A 20,471-nucleotide genomic window follows, 5' to 3' on the forward strand; every position below is an offset into this window, starting at 1 on the left:
TCAAATTTGTTTCATGATCGATCATCAGAAATTAATGATACAGTTATGCAAGATTAATTTGGAGTTTGCGTGGAGTGTTTGTGGAGTCAATGTTGGATGGTGGGACGACTGGGTGACAGCAGCATCTCAAGGGTGAAAAGGATGAAAGCAGTCAGACAGCCGAGGACCAGCACGTAGAAGACCCCCTGAAGTTGGTTCAGTGAGAGTGGTCGGCTCCGCTGGTTCCTCTGAGTACCTGAAGATGTCCTGGCGGAAGCATAAAGAGACGTGAAGTAGTTTAGCACCTCCCTCCGCCACCTCAGTACCAGACCACTCTCCACCAAGTGCAGAATAACTGGGTCCAAATAGGCCTTCAGTGGGGAGTTCTTTTGGAAAGCCAGGCCGATGCTGTAGGTAAGGAGACACTCTGGCACAATCCTGATGCTAGCACGGCCGCCACGAGTATATTTTGCGCCCACCGTCACCTCCAGGTACTGCTCGTTCTCTATCAGTGCGAACTGGCCAGCCTCCACTCTGTCAAACAGCTGGTTCAGGGCGATATCAGTTTCCAGTCGGTCAACAAAACTGCGGACGATAGGATCAATGGAGGCAGCAAACTGTGTGGCCCAGAAGGCATGCCCACCCAGCCGCAGTCCACTATCTGACAGTTGCTGCATGGAGTCCACAGGCCGCGACATCTGTGTGACAGACAGAAAGGCCACCAGGTTGGCAGAATAAGCCGTTGCCAGGATAAGGCCGGTCACCCACACAAGTCCCACGTACACCCGCATGGGTTGGTGGTGGGGGGCAAGAGATAATGGTTGCCCACTCAGAGACCCCAGCATGTACAGGTATGCGTATGACACCCCGCTAAACTCTTGTGCCTCAGGATTAATACTGAGCAGCTCCACCACCCTCAGCAGGACGCCTCCCACCACCAGCAACATTCCGATGGTGGTCCATGTATCCCAAGTGAAAGGAAGTGCTGGGGACCTCCAGTTCATGAGTGGCTTGGGTGAGGGTGCCACAAAACAGCCATGTTCAAAGTTATAAGGGACAGAATAGTCCACCAGCTGCCAGCGATGGATCTCTAGGAATACGTTACAGGCACCAATGTCAACCAGCTCATTAGTAACCTTGCCTACCAGACCCACCCAAGTCCCGTTGGGCAACTCATAGCCCCACAGCTCATCGTGACTAACCTCCGTGAACTCTGTCTCGAAATCTAGGGCTTCTGCAAGAGTGTTCACAATCTGCATGTCTACCCCTAGCCGGGCGGTCACTTTATGGTCGTCATCTTGGACATAGACCACGCTGGGAGGATGGTTAAAGGTGGCAACCCGCAGGACAACACCTCGTAAATCCCCCACTTTGGAAGGGAAGAAGATTTGGCCGCGATGAAAGTCACCCCCACGCCAGGAGCCTTGTAGTCTGGGAGGTGCACCTGGGGAATAAAGTCTATGGGTCCACAGCTGTACCCTCTCCCCTGAGGACTGTAGCATCAACACTTTCTCAGTCTTGGCCAAATTGTACAGCTCTGCCACCTCCTTGGGTTCCAGTTCCGTCCCTAGCAGGAGCACCAGGTAGTGTGCGTGGTAATTCCAGAGGGTGGTTGGGTGGTGGGTATCGGTGCGGGTGTGGGTGGCGAGGCGTATCAGGTTCCCACCGCCAACCACCGCCACCACATACACGTCACACACAGACTCCTGCCATGTTGACTCCCGCCCCAGCACCGCCTCATCCAGACCAAACATCTGTAGCACACCGAGATCGTTGAGCAACTCATAATATCACACTGACAGCACTGAATAACTTAACATACAAGAAAACATTACATCAATTGCCATCCATATCACAGCCATCCATATCAGTGTTCCTGGAGTATTATCACTAAAACACTCCAGGAACGCTGATATAAACAACGCTGAAAAACTGAAATAAAGATCTTGCTTTGTTAATCGAGTTTTGCGTGTAGTGGTCCGGGTAAATGTATGTCGGGTGTTTTCCTTGCCTGTTACACACTACACTACACCCATAACCTCCATAAATACGCCACAACAACACCTATAAAATCTCAAAAAATATCACTGCATCCTATTTCATTCTGTTACTACATAGCCAGTATAAACACATACCTAATGTAGTCCATAAAGAGTCTAAGTTTGTGCAACGTAACAAAACCTGATCTAACTTAATCATCATCATCATCACCATCACCATACCTATTGCCCACTAATATAATCAATGCGAAAAAAAAAAAAATGAATTTCAGTAGACCTTTGTAGTTTACTTCTGTTCACAACAAACACAATTACAGGTGATTACAGTGCTTCAGTTACTCCCTCCCCTTCCTTCACTGCACCATCACTTAAAGGCGTACCCGGAATTAAAGGAGGATGGGGGGATCCTCTAATGGGCCCAGTGTGTTGAGATGGAAGAAAGCGAAGAAAGACTGTATAAGAATTCTGGAGGAAACCCTTCAAATATCTGGTTAAGAAATGGAATGATGTCAAAAAGTATTTTTGTATTCGTTGTATATAGAGTACATTTACGAGGAGGAAAGGAGGGTTTCCAGGCAAAAAAAAAATAAATAAAATAATGATAATAACAATAATGCGTAAACAAATAAGCAGACAAAAAAGTAAATAATATATAAATAAATAGATAAATAAAAATGTTAAATTTCTGGCGCCATACTTTTCTGCCGTGCTGAGGAAGGTGGTGGTGAAGGAGAAAGTCAGTGGCCGCGGAGGCGACGGGATGAAGCTCGGAGAAGATGGAAAGGTGGCAGGAGAACAGGTGGTCGACTCTCAAAACCTGTACGGCTGCTCTCACTGCATTCGCCGTCGCCTGTTTATAAAGCATCTTGAGTTGATGTGTTATATCTTCAACAACACAGCTGCCACACACTTATAAATAAAAAAAATAAAAAATAAATGAATAAATGAATAAATACTTAAAATAAATAAGTAAAAGGTAGTCCGTAAATGACATTGTATCGGTAACTCATCTACCTGTATCTTCTGTGTTGCGAGGGCGGCTTAGTCTGCTGGCATGTGTGTGGGTGTGACAAGTGTGGGTAATCCATGTGTTAGCGCTGACTGTGCTGCCCCGCAACACAGGAGAAATCTCCCGGTGGAGAGGAAGAGGAACATTATTTATAGACCACCCTGTAGAACCAAACTAGTTATATCTGGCACTAGCAGTCAGTAATATTAGCTGATACGGAACATTATTAATCGTAAGAAAAGGTGCTGGTCCTTTTCAATACGATCCCTGATTTTTTTTTTTCTTTTTAATATCAGGCGTTAAAAGTAGAATATGGTACTTGTCACGAAGAGTACTGAAAAAAAATTAGAGCTGTAGTCTTATTCCGCCACTGAGCTACGTGACTTAAAGTGCAAAAGAACCAAAATCCCCACCAGACTAGGATGGATGGACATTAGCTGAGGATGTGTGTTGATGGTGAGCAGTGACGTACGGCTGGGGAAGTACACCCTGCCAATATAGGCACTGTACAGTAGAATGGCTGGTAGCTGTGGTAGTATGTTTTTATGGCTGGTATTTGTAGTATTCCTGTATACCACGTTAGAAGAGGTATGCGCAGGGTGGGGATGAAAAGGAGTGAACCGGATGGGCTGGGACGATATGAGTGGTGGGAAAAGTATATATACCCTTTGAAGACTGGTGTTGTAGGCAGGAGGGTAAGATGTACGCCAAGTCAAAGGTGAGAGAGAGAGAGAGAGAGAGAGAGAGAGAGAGAGAGAGAGAGAGAGAGGAAGAGCCTACTGGGAAGAAAGGGCAGACTGAGATTGTGGTGGCTGGTGGTGCAGGGCAGGGAAGATTCACTTTGTTGAGACGGGAGAGGTTAGTTGGCCGGTATGAGCGTGACGATGCTTGAATTCAATATTTTCTCCAAGAACACGAAGAAAGAAGTAAGCACGCATCCCACAGCCTATTCATCTGACACAAGGCTATTTTCAGGTGACTCTACACTCAGTTACAAGCCAAATTATTTCCTGTAACCCAGGAAACCATTTATTATGTTCGGCGGTAACCATACAACCAGATGGACATCTGGTGTGAAGTGGGTTAAGGCGTTCCAAAAGGGTTTACATCTGAGGAGGGCTTGGGTTTATTGCTTACATTATGCTACTCATGTTTAGTGACTGGTTACCTTTGTCTTTTTAAACAGTTCCGGAGATAAGTGCCTTAGCTCCGGGCCCCTAGATGAGGTAATGAAGAACTGGGTGACAGAAACAAGGGATAAAACGGAGCTAACTCTAAATATACGTCACCTTATCCACATCTTTCTCTGGGGTTGCTGGAAGGAGTGATGGAGGAGACAATTGCATTGGGTTGGAAGTGTTGCTACGCTGACGACCCAGTACCTGTTAAAAAAAAAAAAAAAAAAAATCCCGTACAAGCTTTAGTAATTATTAGGCTCACTTACACAGCCTTCTTTCTGAATATTATAAAAACCAAACATGACAAAATTTAAATTAACCGTGATGACCACACACTTATTTGTTTTTTTTTTAATGCCAAGGCTAAGGCTGATGGATGCCAAGGTCTGTGACCAAAGTATGTGGCTTCCACAGTTAGTATAGGTTTTGTCAGATTATATTTGTATTATATCTACGATTAAGTCTGCGCAATTAAATTTAATAAGTGCCTTGACTTTATCCAGTCGAAAAATTCTCCTCGCCTAAAACTTCATCCATTCGAAAAAACTCACTGAACTTCTTGTAGTCCTTACACAGTCGTACTTCGCAGAATTAAGTTTATAACTTTATACTATTCCAATAGCAAAAAAAAAAAAAAAAAAAAAAAAGAATACGGTGGGAATCAACAGTGAAACAGCTGAAGCATAAACACAGAAATGGATGTGAGGTGAGGCTTGGTTTATTAAAGCCTTGAGAAAATCACTTCTGGATTATCAATGTAGGTCATCTTAAAACACCTTGGTTTGGCGTAGCAATTCGCTCTTAATAATATTCGTCACAATTAGCAGCCTCTGGATCTGACATGCCAAGGTGGCGTTTCATTATGCTTTTAAGCAAACCTGCCTAATGTTCGGAAAAGCCTAGATGGTATTTCCTTAAATTTCTTGAGAACTTTCCTTTAACGTCGGACCCCATCTTTGTCTCACCATGCTTCTGAGTGAACACGAATCATTTAGGTACAACGCGATGAGCGGCGTCCTGGGATTTATGGATATTACCACACCCCAGACTGCGAGCGAGGGTGTAAAATAATTATGAGGACATCCCAGTGTTCATGTACACATCTCTAGCCGACAGCATGCCATAATGTCCTCATATACTTCACACGTCTTCAGAAGTTTAATGCATCTAACTCTGTACTCAGTACAGCCATATCCATTAATCAAGACTTCTCTAAGATCAATGAATGGGGACAAAATAACCTTGTCTCATTTAATGCTAATAAAACCAAATACATAGGCTACAATTTACTAATAGATAGATATTGCCAGATTCGTATATTACCTTCAGTGCTACTAATATGCCCATCTCCAAAAGTATTAAAATTCTCTATGGTTAACATTGCCTTCAGCTGGACCTCCCATGTCAGATCACTTGCTAAAACCGCCTCAATGAATCTTGAATTATTGTACAGAGTCCGTAACTTCTTCACTGACGAACAGCTATAATTTATAAGTCATGTGCGCTTTCAACTAGAATATTGCTCACTCTTGTGCAATGGATGTGGAGAGGTTGCACTAAAACAACTAGACAAAATTCAGAACAAAACAGTAGGAAATATTAATAACCTTGCTATTACAAATAAACTACCTCCCCTACAAGTAAGAAGGAATGTTGCCTCCCTTGCTTTATTTTACAGATATTTTTATGGCAAATGCTCAGACGAAGTTGTGTCCATTGTGCCAACTCTCCAAGCCTTCCTCATGCTACATGAGCATCTGGTAGCCCTCATGACTGGAATGTCACACAGCCTTATTGAAAAACTTCTGCCTATCAGAAATAGCTTCCCCGGAGTTACCCCCCCCCCCACACACACACTTTAACCTACAGCTGTTTACGTCCAATTGTTACAGATTTTTTTTTATGAATGGAGGACGCCAGTAATCTGGTGTATGGATTTCTCATTTGTTTTTCCTTCCTCTGTTCTGTTTGTAAAAAAAAAATATTCATATTACTATATGTTTTCTGCATGAACGCCATTTTTCTCCTTGTCCGAAGTAATCCCTACCATACCAGTCATTCACTCCAAACATAAAAGTACATACCATCCGCTCCCATACTGGATTATTGCCATGTTGATCAGTGCGTAGAGACAAGCCAGTGCTATGAGTTGCAGGGGAGACGAATTTTCTTTGCCACAGCGCTGTCAACACCACCACGCCCACCACCATCATTCTCGCCACCATTGTCTGCAAGTATATGCTCAGTCAATCGCACTTAGTAGCTGGGTGAATTAGAGAAAATAAAGCAGAAATTGCTGCTCTTTATGATCATTATCATCTGAGACAAATGTGTTGTATAAATAATAATAATAATAATAATAATAATAATAATAATAATAATAATCCTTGTTCACTTACAAATTACTGTTCATATATATATATATATATATATATATATATATATATATATATATATATATATATATATCGATAATGCCGCAGTACACAAAAGTGCGTTCCGTCATAATAATTTATTCTAATGTGCAAAGTATAGTGCATGTAAACAACGAAGCATATACAGAGATCGATTTCGCAGCAAAGGAGATTAAGTGGCATAAAAAGAGAGAAGTGCACACATGACGAACAAGAGAATCAGTGGGAGTGTGCAAGGCTAAGATGGATAAGAAGACTGGAAGAGTCAGTGAAAAAAAAAAAAAATCAAGGGAACAATGATATTGTGGAGAAAGGTGACAGAAAACAAATAAGTGATGTGTAAAACTCAGTCAACTTGTGCGCGTCAGTCTTTCCCTAAAATATCTAGCTACCATGGCCTTCGTTAAGGTAAGCCATTTGTGCAGCTGAAAGTCATTCATTCATGCACATCAAATACACTTCTTTGTGGCCTTACATTTGACAGCAAGATAGTCTGACAGATTATTTGACAGAAGTATAGACTAACTGATGGATTAATTGATAAATACTGTTTTTTGATGTCCTGTGATACACTGTTATCTTTGGACCCTCCAAATGATCCATATCGTGTGGTTAGGTACCAAGTCTGTTTGCCTCACCTGCCTCTGTCATCGCTGTAGTAGTAGTAGTAGTTGTTGTTGTTCCCTAGGCAGTCTTGTTCTGCTACGTACTAAGCTATTGGAAATAAGCTATAAAAAAAAAAAAAAAAAAAAAAAAGACAACTCCGCCTAGTTAAAGTGGCAGAACTAGATTTCTCTCTCAAAATACTTCGCACCATGTAGACAAATTACCAGAAAGTCTAGATTTTTACAACTTTGATTTACAACGCAGGGTGGTAACCATATAACCAAACCATACGTGCTCCCTACGTGTCAAGTGGGTTGGTGGAGGGTTAGTGCCCCTCCCTGTAAAACAAATAACTCAAGAGTCAAATGGCCACCCCGTACGGGATTATGGCGTCTGGCAATAGATAGATAGATAGATAGATAAAAAATTAATATACGGGATTGTGAACCGCGCAAATTTTCTTCAACTATGGTGCATTTTCTCAAGTTATACTGGCACATTACTCACCGGAAACTATGTTCAAAAGAACAATATATACTTTTTACTCTAACTTATCCTAAAACTGCCATCTCTCCACTATGAAAAGCAAGTTGTAACAACAGAATAATACTAAATTATGATGCTAGTCACAAAGAAGGGTCATGAAAAAGATGCAGAGCATTAGCATTCTTATTTTGTCTTTGAACTACGTGAAACAAGCTCCAAAAAAGGGGAAAAAAAATGGGCCAACGGGCCAAGTTAATAAATACTTGGTCATGCACCAGGCCGCAAATCATCCGTCATTTTTTTTTTTCCCCTGGAAACGAAAATATGAATTACGTGAGGAACTGATGATAAGTTTCTGAATCCGGGTGGTAGTAGTAGTAGTAGTAGCAGTAGAATATACTCAGAGTGATAGCCCAAATCCGAAACGACGCGTGACTCAAATGCAACTGAGAAGGTAAAGAGCGACGAGCACACTAAGTTGTGTGCGCGCGCGCATGTGTATGTGTGTGTGTGTGTGTGTGTGTGTAAGAGAGAGAGAGGGAGAATACTAGCTTAGTTTCTTCCTTCGCTTGAATCCCTTTGGCCGGAGGACGTGTTTTTTCTACCTCCAGACGATTTCACTCAGCTTCCTTCACTACTTGTGAATAAACTACGATTCATTCACCTTAACTTGGGGGGATTTTCGTCTTTTTGTTATTTCCAGAAGCTTAATGACTAAATAAGAAAAAACTACGCCTCAACATTCCTTCCATGGCTCTTCTTCGTAACTAGCATCATATCCTAGCATTAATCTCTCACTATAGCTCAGCAGTGATGGAGAAGTCAGTTTTATGCCTAGTCATAGTAGTAGTAGTAGTCTTTGAGCAACCACGGTCCGTCCGACCAGGTAGACCCATCAACTGCAGGCAAGCAACCGCATGCAGGACCGTCCCATGCAACTAATCAATATTCCCTTGTGGAGGGCAGCACCTAGACACAGCGAAGAGCAGGGAAAAGTGTGGAGGTTTGGTTCCTGGATGGACGCCGCATTTCCATCCATTCACCTAGTTAACAGGGCCACCATAGTAGGGTCCACATCACTCCTGTATTTGGTTACATGTTACCACCAGGGGTGGTAAATGGTTTCCTGGGTTACAGGAAACAATGCAGCTTGTCACTCAGTGTAAAGTCACCTTAGCAAGATGTAGGCAGCACTACATCAAGTGAAAGGATGACGGTCTTCACCACCTACCACTACTACAACTACTTCTATTAATACCAGTAGTAATGGTAGTAGTAACCCTAGGTTTATCTGAAATGTTAACCCAATGAACTACAGGCTTAAATTCCCTTTCTGCAGTCCACCATGCTCCTTTTGAGAGATTGGGAAGTAGTTGAGGGACGTCTGTATAACCAGATAATTGAACAACCTGGTTATATTGGTGCCACAACATGAAGGCGTCCCTCTTCAGCACTGCCGAGTTACAGTGAGCGGAGTATACAACAAAGATGTCATCGGCAAAGGGTTATGCAACCAAGTTACTTAATCTAACATTTTACTCGGAATCATATAGCTCACTCAGCTGACTAAAAGTGACTAGCGTTAGATGGAGCAAAATTTTCTAGTTGTCCTGAGCAGAGTTAATGGGGACCCCTACGACACAGTCTTAAAATAAAGTTATGTCTGGCATTTGACGGAATTCAGAGTTAGGCTTAATAGTGATAGTATTAACTCTCAGGTGCCTATGACTCACTCCCAGGTGAGTAAAATCTTATGCCACTGCTGGGAGTTGTACAGAACTTGTGTTAAATGCCTCATCTCACACTTTATTACCCCTCACATCATTGATTACCTTGCTTCACACTTCACTAAGTACCTTTTCATACTTCATCACCTCACTTCACACCTCATTCAGTACCTTACCTAGCACTTCATCATTTACCTAATTTCATTAATTACCTCACTTCACATCATCATAATCATCATCATCATCATCATCATCATCTAATCCTGTGTTGCTCCATGAGAAGCGTAGGAGCCTGGGACTAGGCGAGTTGGTTCTGACATTAAGATGACGGTGACTAGCCTCACACATCCCTATGTGGCATTATGTGAGCAATAAACCCCAACCACTTCTTGGATATAAACCTGCACAGGCTCAATTCAGTTGGAGCTCCGTAATTACTCACTAAACTACCAGGCGCCCTTATTTGGTTATACAGTTACCACCCACCATAGTAAATGGTTTCCAGGTGTAAAGGAAGCCATTTGGCTTGTCACTCAGTGCAGAGTCACCCATAGACAGAAAGAAGAGGAAAGAATGAAGGAAAGAAAGACAGAAGAAGAAGGAAGGAATGGAGGAAGGAAGAGAGGAAAGGGCAGCCACCTAAGAGCAGCACTACATCGAGTGAGTGGATGATGAGTGTCCGTCTACCACTACACACTTTATTAACTACCTCACCTCACATTTCATTGATTACCTCACCTCACACTGCAAAATACCTCACCTCATTCCTCACACCACCTTAATAGCCTTATAATCTTACTTTACACCATTCATTACTTCACCACACACTTCACTAATTACCTCACACTTTATTCATTGTCACACCTCATACTTAATCATTCATTATTTCACACCCCCTGCCTACACTTTATTAACTCTTGTGGCATTATGTCTCAGTCTCATCTAATTAAAATCATCTAGCATTAGCTTAAAAAAAAAAAAAAAAAAAAAAAAAAAAGTGACCTTGAGACAATTATTGGCACCAGTATTAACATGCTGGCTTCTATAACTTGCTCTCAGCTGAGTAAAATCAGATACCACGTAAATCCATTAGTCTTCAGAAATCCACCCACTTCAGCTGGGTGCTCCAAGAAATTTTTTTTTAAGGTTATGTTGGAGAATGACTACTGTTCAGATTATGGTGAATGAAGTTAACAACTGTGTTGTGGTGTGAGGGGCAGCATTACATACAAAGAAAGCAGAATGGATTGTGTGCTGGGTTTGTTAGTGCTGGTTTAAAGAAATATGATAGCTATTTTGGAAAGGAAAGTTCTGTGAAATGTGTAGCTGTAGGGGTGTGGTAAGGAGGTAAAAGAGTGAACTACTGATCATAGGACTTTGAAACTGTCCTCAGTTGGGGTAAGGAACAGTTTAAAGACATGATTTCCATTAATAAAGTCTTCTTTGATATTCAAAAGACCCATTGGCAAGTTAAAACTATTACACCGGTCCAGAATGAGGCAGCCATAGCACAGTAGTTTAAATAAAGATTGTTCAATCTCAGAGTCCATGCCATGATATGTGAGGCTGTGAGGGAAGGCAAAGCCCACAGTCAAATGCATTAAAAAAACTCTGTACAAGAAGTACTTGATAGGCCACATTTGTGAAGAAATCCATGACACTTCCCACAGTTTGCTCCATTGTTGTTATTGCATAACCTTGGTCTATCTGGTCAATAGACCCATTGACCACAGTTAAGCAACTGTTTCTGTGGGGTCATCTTACAGGTACAGTACAGTATATACACTGTGTAGAGATATAGTGTCCCCTTGTGGCAGACAGGGGCTCACCAAGACGGATTCTTATTCTTCCCACAGCAAGGATTCTTGGGTAGATGCCGCAGCTGCTCCATCCAGAGTGCACAGTGCTGTCACATGTAGACTCCTCATCAGCTCCCATTGTTTTCTTCTTGTGGTGATTACAGGCGAGGATGACAATGTGGCCTTCTTCATCCTGCCAATGAACTAGAGTTTAGTTCACACCACTGGATCGAAAGTTTCCACAGCTCCTCAGGAAATCAACTCCCCTTTTATATAAATACTTACCTGTATGGGAGAAATGGAGTTCCCCCGAGCTAAGCCCTGTATTGGACTATATAGCCCTGCTAGGGTTACAGGAGGGAGCTACCCCTCCCGGCACGGCAGCCCGGGCAAGGCTCGAACTCGCAATTCCCCGATCACAAGTCCAGCGCGCTACCACTGTGCTACCGCACCCCCCATACATACCTGTATACGGTATCCCCTTATACGTATTTGCAACCATATCCATATGTGAAGCTGAATAAAATCGGTGTCTGTGCTGTATAAAGATAGCTGTTAGTTTTTAACTCCATCGTATGGTAATTGTTTGCCTGTTGTTTTACACTTTTGGGGTTCTAAAATTATAAAGGCCTTAACTAAAAATCTAATAAAGGGGTCTCTGGATCGTATGCCCAGGTACACGCATAAAGCTGGAATTAGGATCTGGAAGGCTGTGGTAGCCAAATGCTTGTGCATGTGATAATGCAATGTAATGTTGGGTTGTGGTTAGGAGGTGAGCTATATTCACTGAATTCTGTTGAATGCACTTTATTTTTTTCTTTTAATGGCATTATGTGACTGGGATACCACTTGTGAAGTGGCAGTGAACTAACAGTCATGTGGCCCATGATTAGTCAGGCTAATGTTTGGGTAATATTCATATACAGTACTGACATTGCAAGATATCAAAAGCACTAATTATTCTAGAAATTTAAGAAAAATAAATAAATAAATAAAATATATATATACATAAAGTTCAATAATTAAGCATTAGCCATTGTTAGGCCTACACGTTTTTAAGATTTAATTTTATTAGCCAAGAAATATGGAAGAAAACACTAGAACTCGTGACAAAGGTTTACAAATCTTAAGAGTCTGATGAACAGCTCCGACCTGACTTCAGAAATCAGGAAGTGGGAGAGAATACTACACACTATTGATATACTGTATTCTCTATGTCATAAAATGTGACTGTCAGAGGCAGGAACACCCCCTCCTTCATGCCTTGCCTTACTGTCTACATCTTTAACTTAAAGAAATAGTTACTGGTACCATATAGTCTTCTCTGTAATGAATAGCCTTGAGGACCATTAGGTTCAATGCTGTTTCCTTTCCATTGTATCTTTGTACCAGCACAATGATGCAGTGATTCCTTTATCTAACATTCTTTTGCAGACAGCTGCATAGCTCCTATGACACATGAGAAGAGAGAGAAAGAGACACTGTCCTTGAGACATCCTTTTTCCTATCACTTACGTTCCAGAAGAGGTCCTATAGCTTTAATCTGGATATCTCTTCTTCCTCATCCACTTGCCACCCCCTCTTCCCTCATGACATTTACATGTGTAATGACGTTAAAATGGAGATTAAATTGTAGCCTACACCGTATACTGTATGCACCTGATTAACCATTCATCTATACATCTGTTCAACATACAAAAAAAAAAGAAAAGAAAAAAGAAAAAACAAAAAACAAAAACTTGTCTAAATCACTGCACCTTATCACATTATCAGGTATAACTGTCCTAACAGGTAAACTATCATCCCTTATGTATTAAGCATCACTTTCACACTCTCTCCCTCAGGTTATAATGACAAGGTATGACACATGACAGGGCATTGAAAAGGTCAGCCCCAAAAGGACATTAGCTATGCTCCATAACCTTTTTCTGCTACCTGACACTTAAACAGGCAAGACATCTGACATTTGCTAACAATGATTTCAGTTCACAGTCCAATTCCAGATGACAAGCACAGGATTTATTTTATAGTTTCACCATTTATACTATAAGTTTCCCATTATGAATATGTTCTAGTAAACTTGTTACAAGTTGTCTCCTAAATTCTAACATATTACTGCCATAAAGTTAAATGCACACACACACACACACACACACACAAAATCTTCATCCTGACCTTTTTTCCCACCTTACCATCAGGTAAAGTAGGATCCTAAAGCAATAAAAAAGAGAAAATACAAAAAGTAGAAGTACTGTCAACAGCACACATTCATTCACACATCACTTGAGCCCCTGGAGGTCTGGCTCTATCTCATGAGCCTAACCATGTGCAAATATTATTACAGTACTATGCATTTAGAAGTTGGTGGTGGAAATCTCTTCCTTTACATCTTCATCACTTTCAGTCTCACTATCTACTTAACCCATAAAACTATGGCATTAGGACTTTTTTATAGTGAGTTAAGTTGAAGGAATAATTTCACATTATGATGATGAAAATAATCAGTGTGCCAGTTTTGGGGTAAATATCTACCATAATACAGTCAAAAGGACTGTTTCAAGACCTGATAGGTGGTATTACATCACAACATGCAACATAAGTAGAGGGGATACGATGAACTGAGAGAATGGTTGAAAAATAAAGCTCCAAATTCTTCTGGATGATGTATTTCACAGTACTGGTCACCCATAACACCAAAATAATGCACTGAAAATAAAGCTTTTAGCTAAAGTGATGAATGTCAATCACCCACTGGGCTTCAAGTGATGTTAAATGCAGTTCTCAGGTTAATTATCAATTTCTTCATTTAGTAACACAAATATTACTTCTTTCTGACATGGTAATAAAGGTAGTGTCGAAAACAGGAGATTGGGATTTGGCAAGTCACTGTACTTCAAATCTTCAAAACACTGTTCAAGCTCGGTATTATATGCTGGATGATGATGGAATATTTTTCAATGTATTCTGAAAAGGGTTGACTTTTTTATTTCCCCCCGGGAAGAGGGTTTTATTGTATATTAGTAGTTACAAAGATGGGTTACCTCTTTCAATAAAACAACAAACTATGTGCCTGTGTTTTTATGTGGTCCTGAAGATTAGTCCATTTGAAGAAATGTTTTAAAATATTGCATAACTTAAATATGAAATACACCTGACATGGCTACAACTATTACCAGTTAAAATTACTATAAAACTAAAACTATAAAAACTCTGAAAGATTTAAGACTATTTTCTTCCTTAAAATTGATGAAGCTAAAATACTCTGAAGAACAGACAAGGCCACACAGTCTCAGTCCCAAGTTAGAAAATGAACTAACAGCATAAGTTGCATCTCTCAAATAAATGGACATTTTAGCATACTTCAAGAGAATTTTACATGCTTCGCATCACATTAATTCAGAATAATCACTGCAATCATTTACAACATTACTGAAACTACTATAACTCCAGTTCTCACCATAATACTTTGGGTTCCTTTCCCATTTACAATCTTCAATTATCCTCATTCTAATTTTTCCTCATGAACATGCAGTAGAGATCCGAAGCACAATTCTCTGATCTTATTAATGGTACAGACAAGAAGGTATTAGCACCATAGCAATAACAGAAGTGAATGACAGTATCCCTCTATGTGGATAAAGGAGGACAACTGGAATCTCACACACACACACACACGCACGCACGCACGCACGCACGCACGCACGCACACACACACACACACACACACACACACACACACACACACACACACACACACACTGGAATTCAACATACAATTCTTTAGAAACAAATCCTCAAATTAGTTGTTGCCTGTTAACATAAATGATGTACAAGTTAATATATTTTACACCAAAGTTAATAATCTTTAACTAGTGTACGGTAAAATTTTTATACATGTATTGCCATATTGTTGCTACTGTTATGGTGCCACGCTCAAAATTCATACAAAAAAGCAAGATCTTTGCAGAAGAAAATTTCTCACTAAAAACAAAAACTGTATACCATAGTACTGTCTTAACTCCTGTGTCTTGGTAGGATAATTATTACTTATTCAACTTTGCTGATGTGTTGCTATAGTTCTAGCCCTATGCTCATCTGAATATGAACCCAGTGGACTGGAGGCTGAAACTGCCATTCAGATGTCCACTACTCTCTTTTGGGGGGAAGGGAGAGGGTTGAGGAAAGTTTCTATTACCGGGCAGAGTAGTCACCTAATTATATCATTGCCATCATGTGTAGGAATCCTTCTCCAGTGCTAATATACCTTGTAGACTGGTAAAACAATAAAAGAGTGAGAAAAACAGCATTAGATATCACTGATTAACACCCCTTCTTAGTGACAGGAAATAGGATACTGACTGAGCTTGGATAGTACTGTATCACTGACACTCCTTATGTTTGGCAGGCTTCAAAATAGTCACGCAGTAGCACACAAGGCTCCCTGACTTTCAAACTAAGTTGTGAAAAGAGCAGCATAACACTGCAGCAACTGTAGTTCAACTGTGATCCATGAGAGTACAGCAAATTGACATCAGGGGGTTAAGCCTCAGTTACATTTGGATCGAACATAATTCACTGATGTTACAAATTACTGTATCACAGTGTAGACCTAAAACCACTTAAAGAATCTTTAGGCCATTGTACAGAAGTAATCTGAATCATCACATGTTCCACACACACACACAAACTGTAGACTGAACAAGAATTGTCTTAAATCACAAAGAAAACAAATTTGCATCCATAACTGACCAGCCTTCTAAACAAGGCTAGACAGTTTTCTAAATCTCCTTATGTATCTCATTAATCTCAAAAAAATTTTCATGCACAAACAATATTATTTCTAAAGCATAAAAGCAAGTTGGCCAGCCCCTCTAGGATTATGGTGTCTGGCTGCAGGGAGACAAATAAGTATCTAAGATGAAGAAGATACATCTTGAAGGGCATATGTGATGTCATCTGGAGATGCATTCAGACGGAGGCGAAGAGCAAGGTCATTACGTGAATGTTCAGTCAACACCAGGCGCTGGGAGGTGAGGCGGCCAACACAGCTCAGCACCTCAGAAGCATTACATGGCTCCAGACCTGGATGGGATGGACAAGCAACAGTTAAGTACAGTACCAACATTAGTGAAACTATGCCAATTATCCCCTACCAACACTGTGTCCTACCTTCCATATTTCTCATTCCATCCCTTGCATCAGATACTATCTTTCATTCCCATACTTTTCAATATGAGGTCTCATACTACAATTATATAAATCTTTGTCATATAACATTCCACTCCCAAAGCCAGCAGGGATGTGCTGGCGAGCTTTGTACATCATACAGGTAGTGCCAGTTTTAAGTCATAGATATCTGCCAAAACATCTTAATTTTTTATTCTGCACTGCTGGTAGATTGTGAAAGCTGAGGGAAACTGATAAAACACAATAGAACTTTAACTATGTTTCTATAATTTGGTGAAAAAAATAAAAGCAAGAACTTATTCCAAATGTCAGTGATATCTATGTAGACTGATATAAAAAATATAATGTACCCTGAACTATTAACAATACATTTAACTCTCCACTTGAATGGAAAATAACATTAATGGTAACGGCCAATCCCATATTACCCTCTTTGATGTGTAGAGCCTTGCAGCTGGGCTTCTGTAGTCCAAAGTAAAGAAAATAAGGTGCTGTAAGAGCTGCTCCTTATGTAATTAACAAACTTTTCCATTCATTCCCAGTTAACATTAAACTTTCGCATCCTATATCTATCCATCCATCATCCAATCCTATGCCGCCCCATGAGGAGCATAGAAGCCCGGGGCTAGGCAAGTTGGTCCTGACATTTAAGATGAGAGTGACCAGCCTCACTCATCCCTGTGTCGCATTATGTGTGCAATAAACACCAACCACCCCTTGGATATAAACCTACACTGTCTCAATCCGATTGGAGTCTCTTAATTACCCACTAAACCACCAGGTGCCGAAATATTGGTATATGGTTATCTCCCAGCACTGAAAATGGTTTCCTGGTGTACATGAAACCATTTGGCTTGTCACTCCCATAGGCAGAAGGAAGGGGACGCATAAAGGAAAAAGAGACAGAAGAGCGAACATAAAGTCACCTGTAGGCAGAAGGATGACGAAAGAATGAAAGACAGACAGACAGAAAGGAAAGGAAGGAACAGAGGAAAGAGCAGACACTCAAAGCAGCACAAATATGAGTGGGTGGATGGTGAGCACCCCCACCCATTATACCAAACGTAACACACATATACAATATATCAAGGCATCCCAGCAACATTACTTACATACAAAATACATATAATCCTCAAAGGCTCACTGAAGTTTTGCCAGCAAGATAAATTTTGGGAAACTGTTGTCTCCTGGTACCCCCTCCCCTCCCTTTTGCCTACATGCACATATAATACAAGGTTATATGTTACCACACAGCATAGTATGTGGTTTTCTGGGTTCAAAGAAACCATCTGGCATGCCATTCAGTTCAGATTAACTCATAAATAGCATTACACTGAGCAAATAAATGAAGGGCATCCCCATCTAGGCCATTTACATACTTTCCATCATGCCCATCACATCCACATACTTCAAGAATATTTCCTAGCAGCCAGACACTTGCCTGATTCATCACAGAGTTTCATAATGATTACTGCAAAAAGACAACTTTTCTAAAAACATGTGCTAGATACACTACTGAAATTTTATTTCCTTTCAAAATACACAAAAAACAGTTGTCATAAAAAAAAAAAAAAAAAAATAGCTCTTACCTGCTTACATCAGAGATGTCTGAAACAAAATCTTTTTTTTAAATTTTCAAGTTACACATCCTGGACACCATAAACTTTATGCCATGCAAACACAATGACACATTTGTAACCAGTATAGAGCCAAGGCTCACGGCGAAAAAAAGATATCAACAACAGTACTGATCAGCAACATTTCTAGCACTTATATTCATCTGTCCATCTAGCCCATCAAAGCACAGGGGTTTGAGGCTAAACTGCTCTATCCAGACAATTAATAGCTTAATCAAGACAGAATAATATATCAAAACACTGGCTGACCTTCAAACCTGCATAATGACGCATACTGTTCAAGGACCCTGCCAAACACAGCCTCCTCCAGCCCAGTGCGTGTGAATTCTGCCACTACTGCCTTCAACACATACTGCTCCATCATGCTGCAGCTCCTGAGAAGAGAATATCAAATTATAAACTTACTACTTTGTTTACATAGTGGTAGGTGGGGGCACTCACCCTTTCCTCTCTTCCTTCCTTCCAGTCTTTCTTTCCTTCAATCTTCCCTCTTCTTTCTGTCTACGAGTGACTCTACACTAAGTGACATGCCAAATGGTTTCTTGTACACCAGGAAACCATTTACTACACTGAGTGGCAACCATATAACCAAATTATGGTGCCTGGTGGTTTAGTGGGCAATTAAGATGCTTTGATCGGATTGACCTGGTGCAGGTTTATATGCACAGGGTGGCTGGGGTTTACTGCTCATGTAATGTCACTTAGGGATGAGTAAGGCGAGTCACTCTCATCTTAATGCCAAGACCAACTTGCCTAGCCCTGGACTCCTACACTCCTCATGGGACAACTCGATTAAATGAATAAATGAATGATATGGCAACTCAGTATCATGTGTCTAATATGATGAAGTACAGGCATCATTAGCCTGCATATCAGTGCATGCTATCAAGGTTAGATTATGTTTAGTCCTAGACAGATCAGACACATTTGCATTACCAATTTTTTCTTTTTTAAATCTGACCCAGATAGGATCCCCTTGTACAATCAACAAGATCTAGTTTACTAAAGTCTAGTTAAAGTCTGGTTAAAAAAGAGTTTATGGTCTACGGTAAATCATTTATGATTTTACATTCTGACATGCAGTTCAGCATACAGAGCCAAAATTCTGACTCAATTCAGAATTCAGCTGACCTGTGCTCAAGTACCATCCCAAATTTCCACATAAATGAACAGCCACTGTATCATAAAATCCTTGTCCATCTTGTTCTGGTAACCCTACTTTATGGTGTGCATTCTGCATCTATGAGATTCTGTTAACTCCCTAATAATGCATTCACATTTCAACTGCATACCATAAATACCACCCTCCTCGTCAAAACGCATTTACATTCATGACAGATCAGGATAAATATCCAGTCTCCTTACCTAAGTTGTTTTTACCTGATAAGCTGAAAACAGACTGCTCAAAACATGAAGAACTTCTCTTACAGTCAATTTTCAGCCAAGACCTGTATATCACATACTTTCCGCTGCAATACTGAATAAGGAAAACCTCCCATTAACTCATTCAATCCAGCAATGTATTTTTGCAGTTTATTCTTGCTACCTGTGCATGATCTTACTTAGCGCGGGAGAAACTTTACGAACTAGAGAGGATACATATTGTCTTAATTAAACTCTTCACTTATACAGGTCCTTTCAAAATTAAATAAAACCATCCAGTCATAGCCTAATTAAAAAGACATCACCTTACTGAAAGGGTTCATGGCTTCACTGAAAGTACAGACCTTATTGCTAAAATCTTGGGTGAGGTAAACATCTCCTTAATGGCATGATCAACATGTAACATCCCCACCAAAGCTGCTCGCTTGGCTGGGGACTTGCTGGGACTGCCTGGTATTCTCCCAGTCTCTGCAATTTCAGTGGCCCGGCGGCATATGTCCAGAGCCCTCCGAGCATCGCCAGATAGCGCTGCCACCTTGCGAGCCACCAACTGGATGGCATCAGGGTCAAACACATCAAGCCCTAGTAGTCTGGACTTCACAATTTCCTAAAAGGTACAAAAATTATTCTTTTATCATCATCATCATCCTGACCACACTTCCCATTCATGGTTTACTTAATCCTACTATAACGAAAGATTTCACCAGACCACAAGAGACTAAATGAATTTCCAAAGGGGCTCAGATAATGCTAAAACACATTCACTAAGTATCAGCATAACAGTGTAATACATAATATATCCCAGGCACAAATTTTGTCTTACAGTTGTACCTTAACAGTTGTATGGATATCCCCTTCAACTAGAATATATATATTACTCTTGCTGTCTCTAGGTTATTATAGTAAAATTATGAATGGCCTATAGTAGTCAAAGAAGTATTAAGGCATGAAAACTGTTATCTAAAGTCAATAAAACAGTCTGGTAGAAGCCATGAATAAAATGGAGATGATGTACTTGAAGAGACAGTTACAGTGACCATACCATTTTAATCAGCTTAGGGGAGAG

The 20,471-nt window shown here is 40.6% G+C and overlaps 2 protein-coding genes across 2 annotated transcripts in view; both read right to left on the reverse strand.

Moving 5' to 3' along the window:
• Positions 1–86: 86 nt before the first annotated feature.
• On the reverse strand, positions 87–1,595 carry LOC145413511 (ionotropic receptor 21a-like). Its single transcript, XM_080283206.1, has one exon. The coding sequence runs from the start codon at positions 1,479–1,481 to the stop codon at positions 87–89; it is 1,395 nt and encodes a 464-aa protein (XP_080139332.1). The 5' UTR covers positions 1,482–1,595.
• Positions 1,596–16,110: 14,515 nt separating this feature from the next.
• Orc1 (origin recognition complex subunit 1) overlaps positions 16,111–20,471 on the reverse strand; it is a 42,425-nt gene continuing 38,064 nt past the window's right edge. Inside the window, exons 14-16 of the mRNA XM_080283207.1 lie at positions 19,750–20,012; positions 18,272–18,396; positions 16,111–16,280 (exon numbers count right to left, since the gene is read on the reverse strand). Coding sequence (XP_080139333.1) covers positions 16,111–16,280; positions 18,272–18,396; positions 19,750–20,012 — 558 coding nt within the window. The remainder of the gene's footprint in view (positions 16,281–18,271; positions 18,397–19,749; positions 20,013–20,471) is intronic.

Source organism: Coenobita brevimanus, chromosome 96, assembly GCF_032717465.1.
Source record: "Coenobita brevimanus isolate Jiangsu-jjx chromosome 96, ASM3271746v2, whole genome shotgun sequence".
Lineage (NCBI taxonomy): Eukaryota > Metazoa > Arthropoda > Malacostraca > Decapoda > Coenobitidae > Coenobita > Coenobita brevimanus.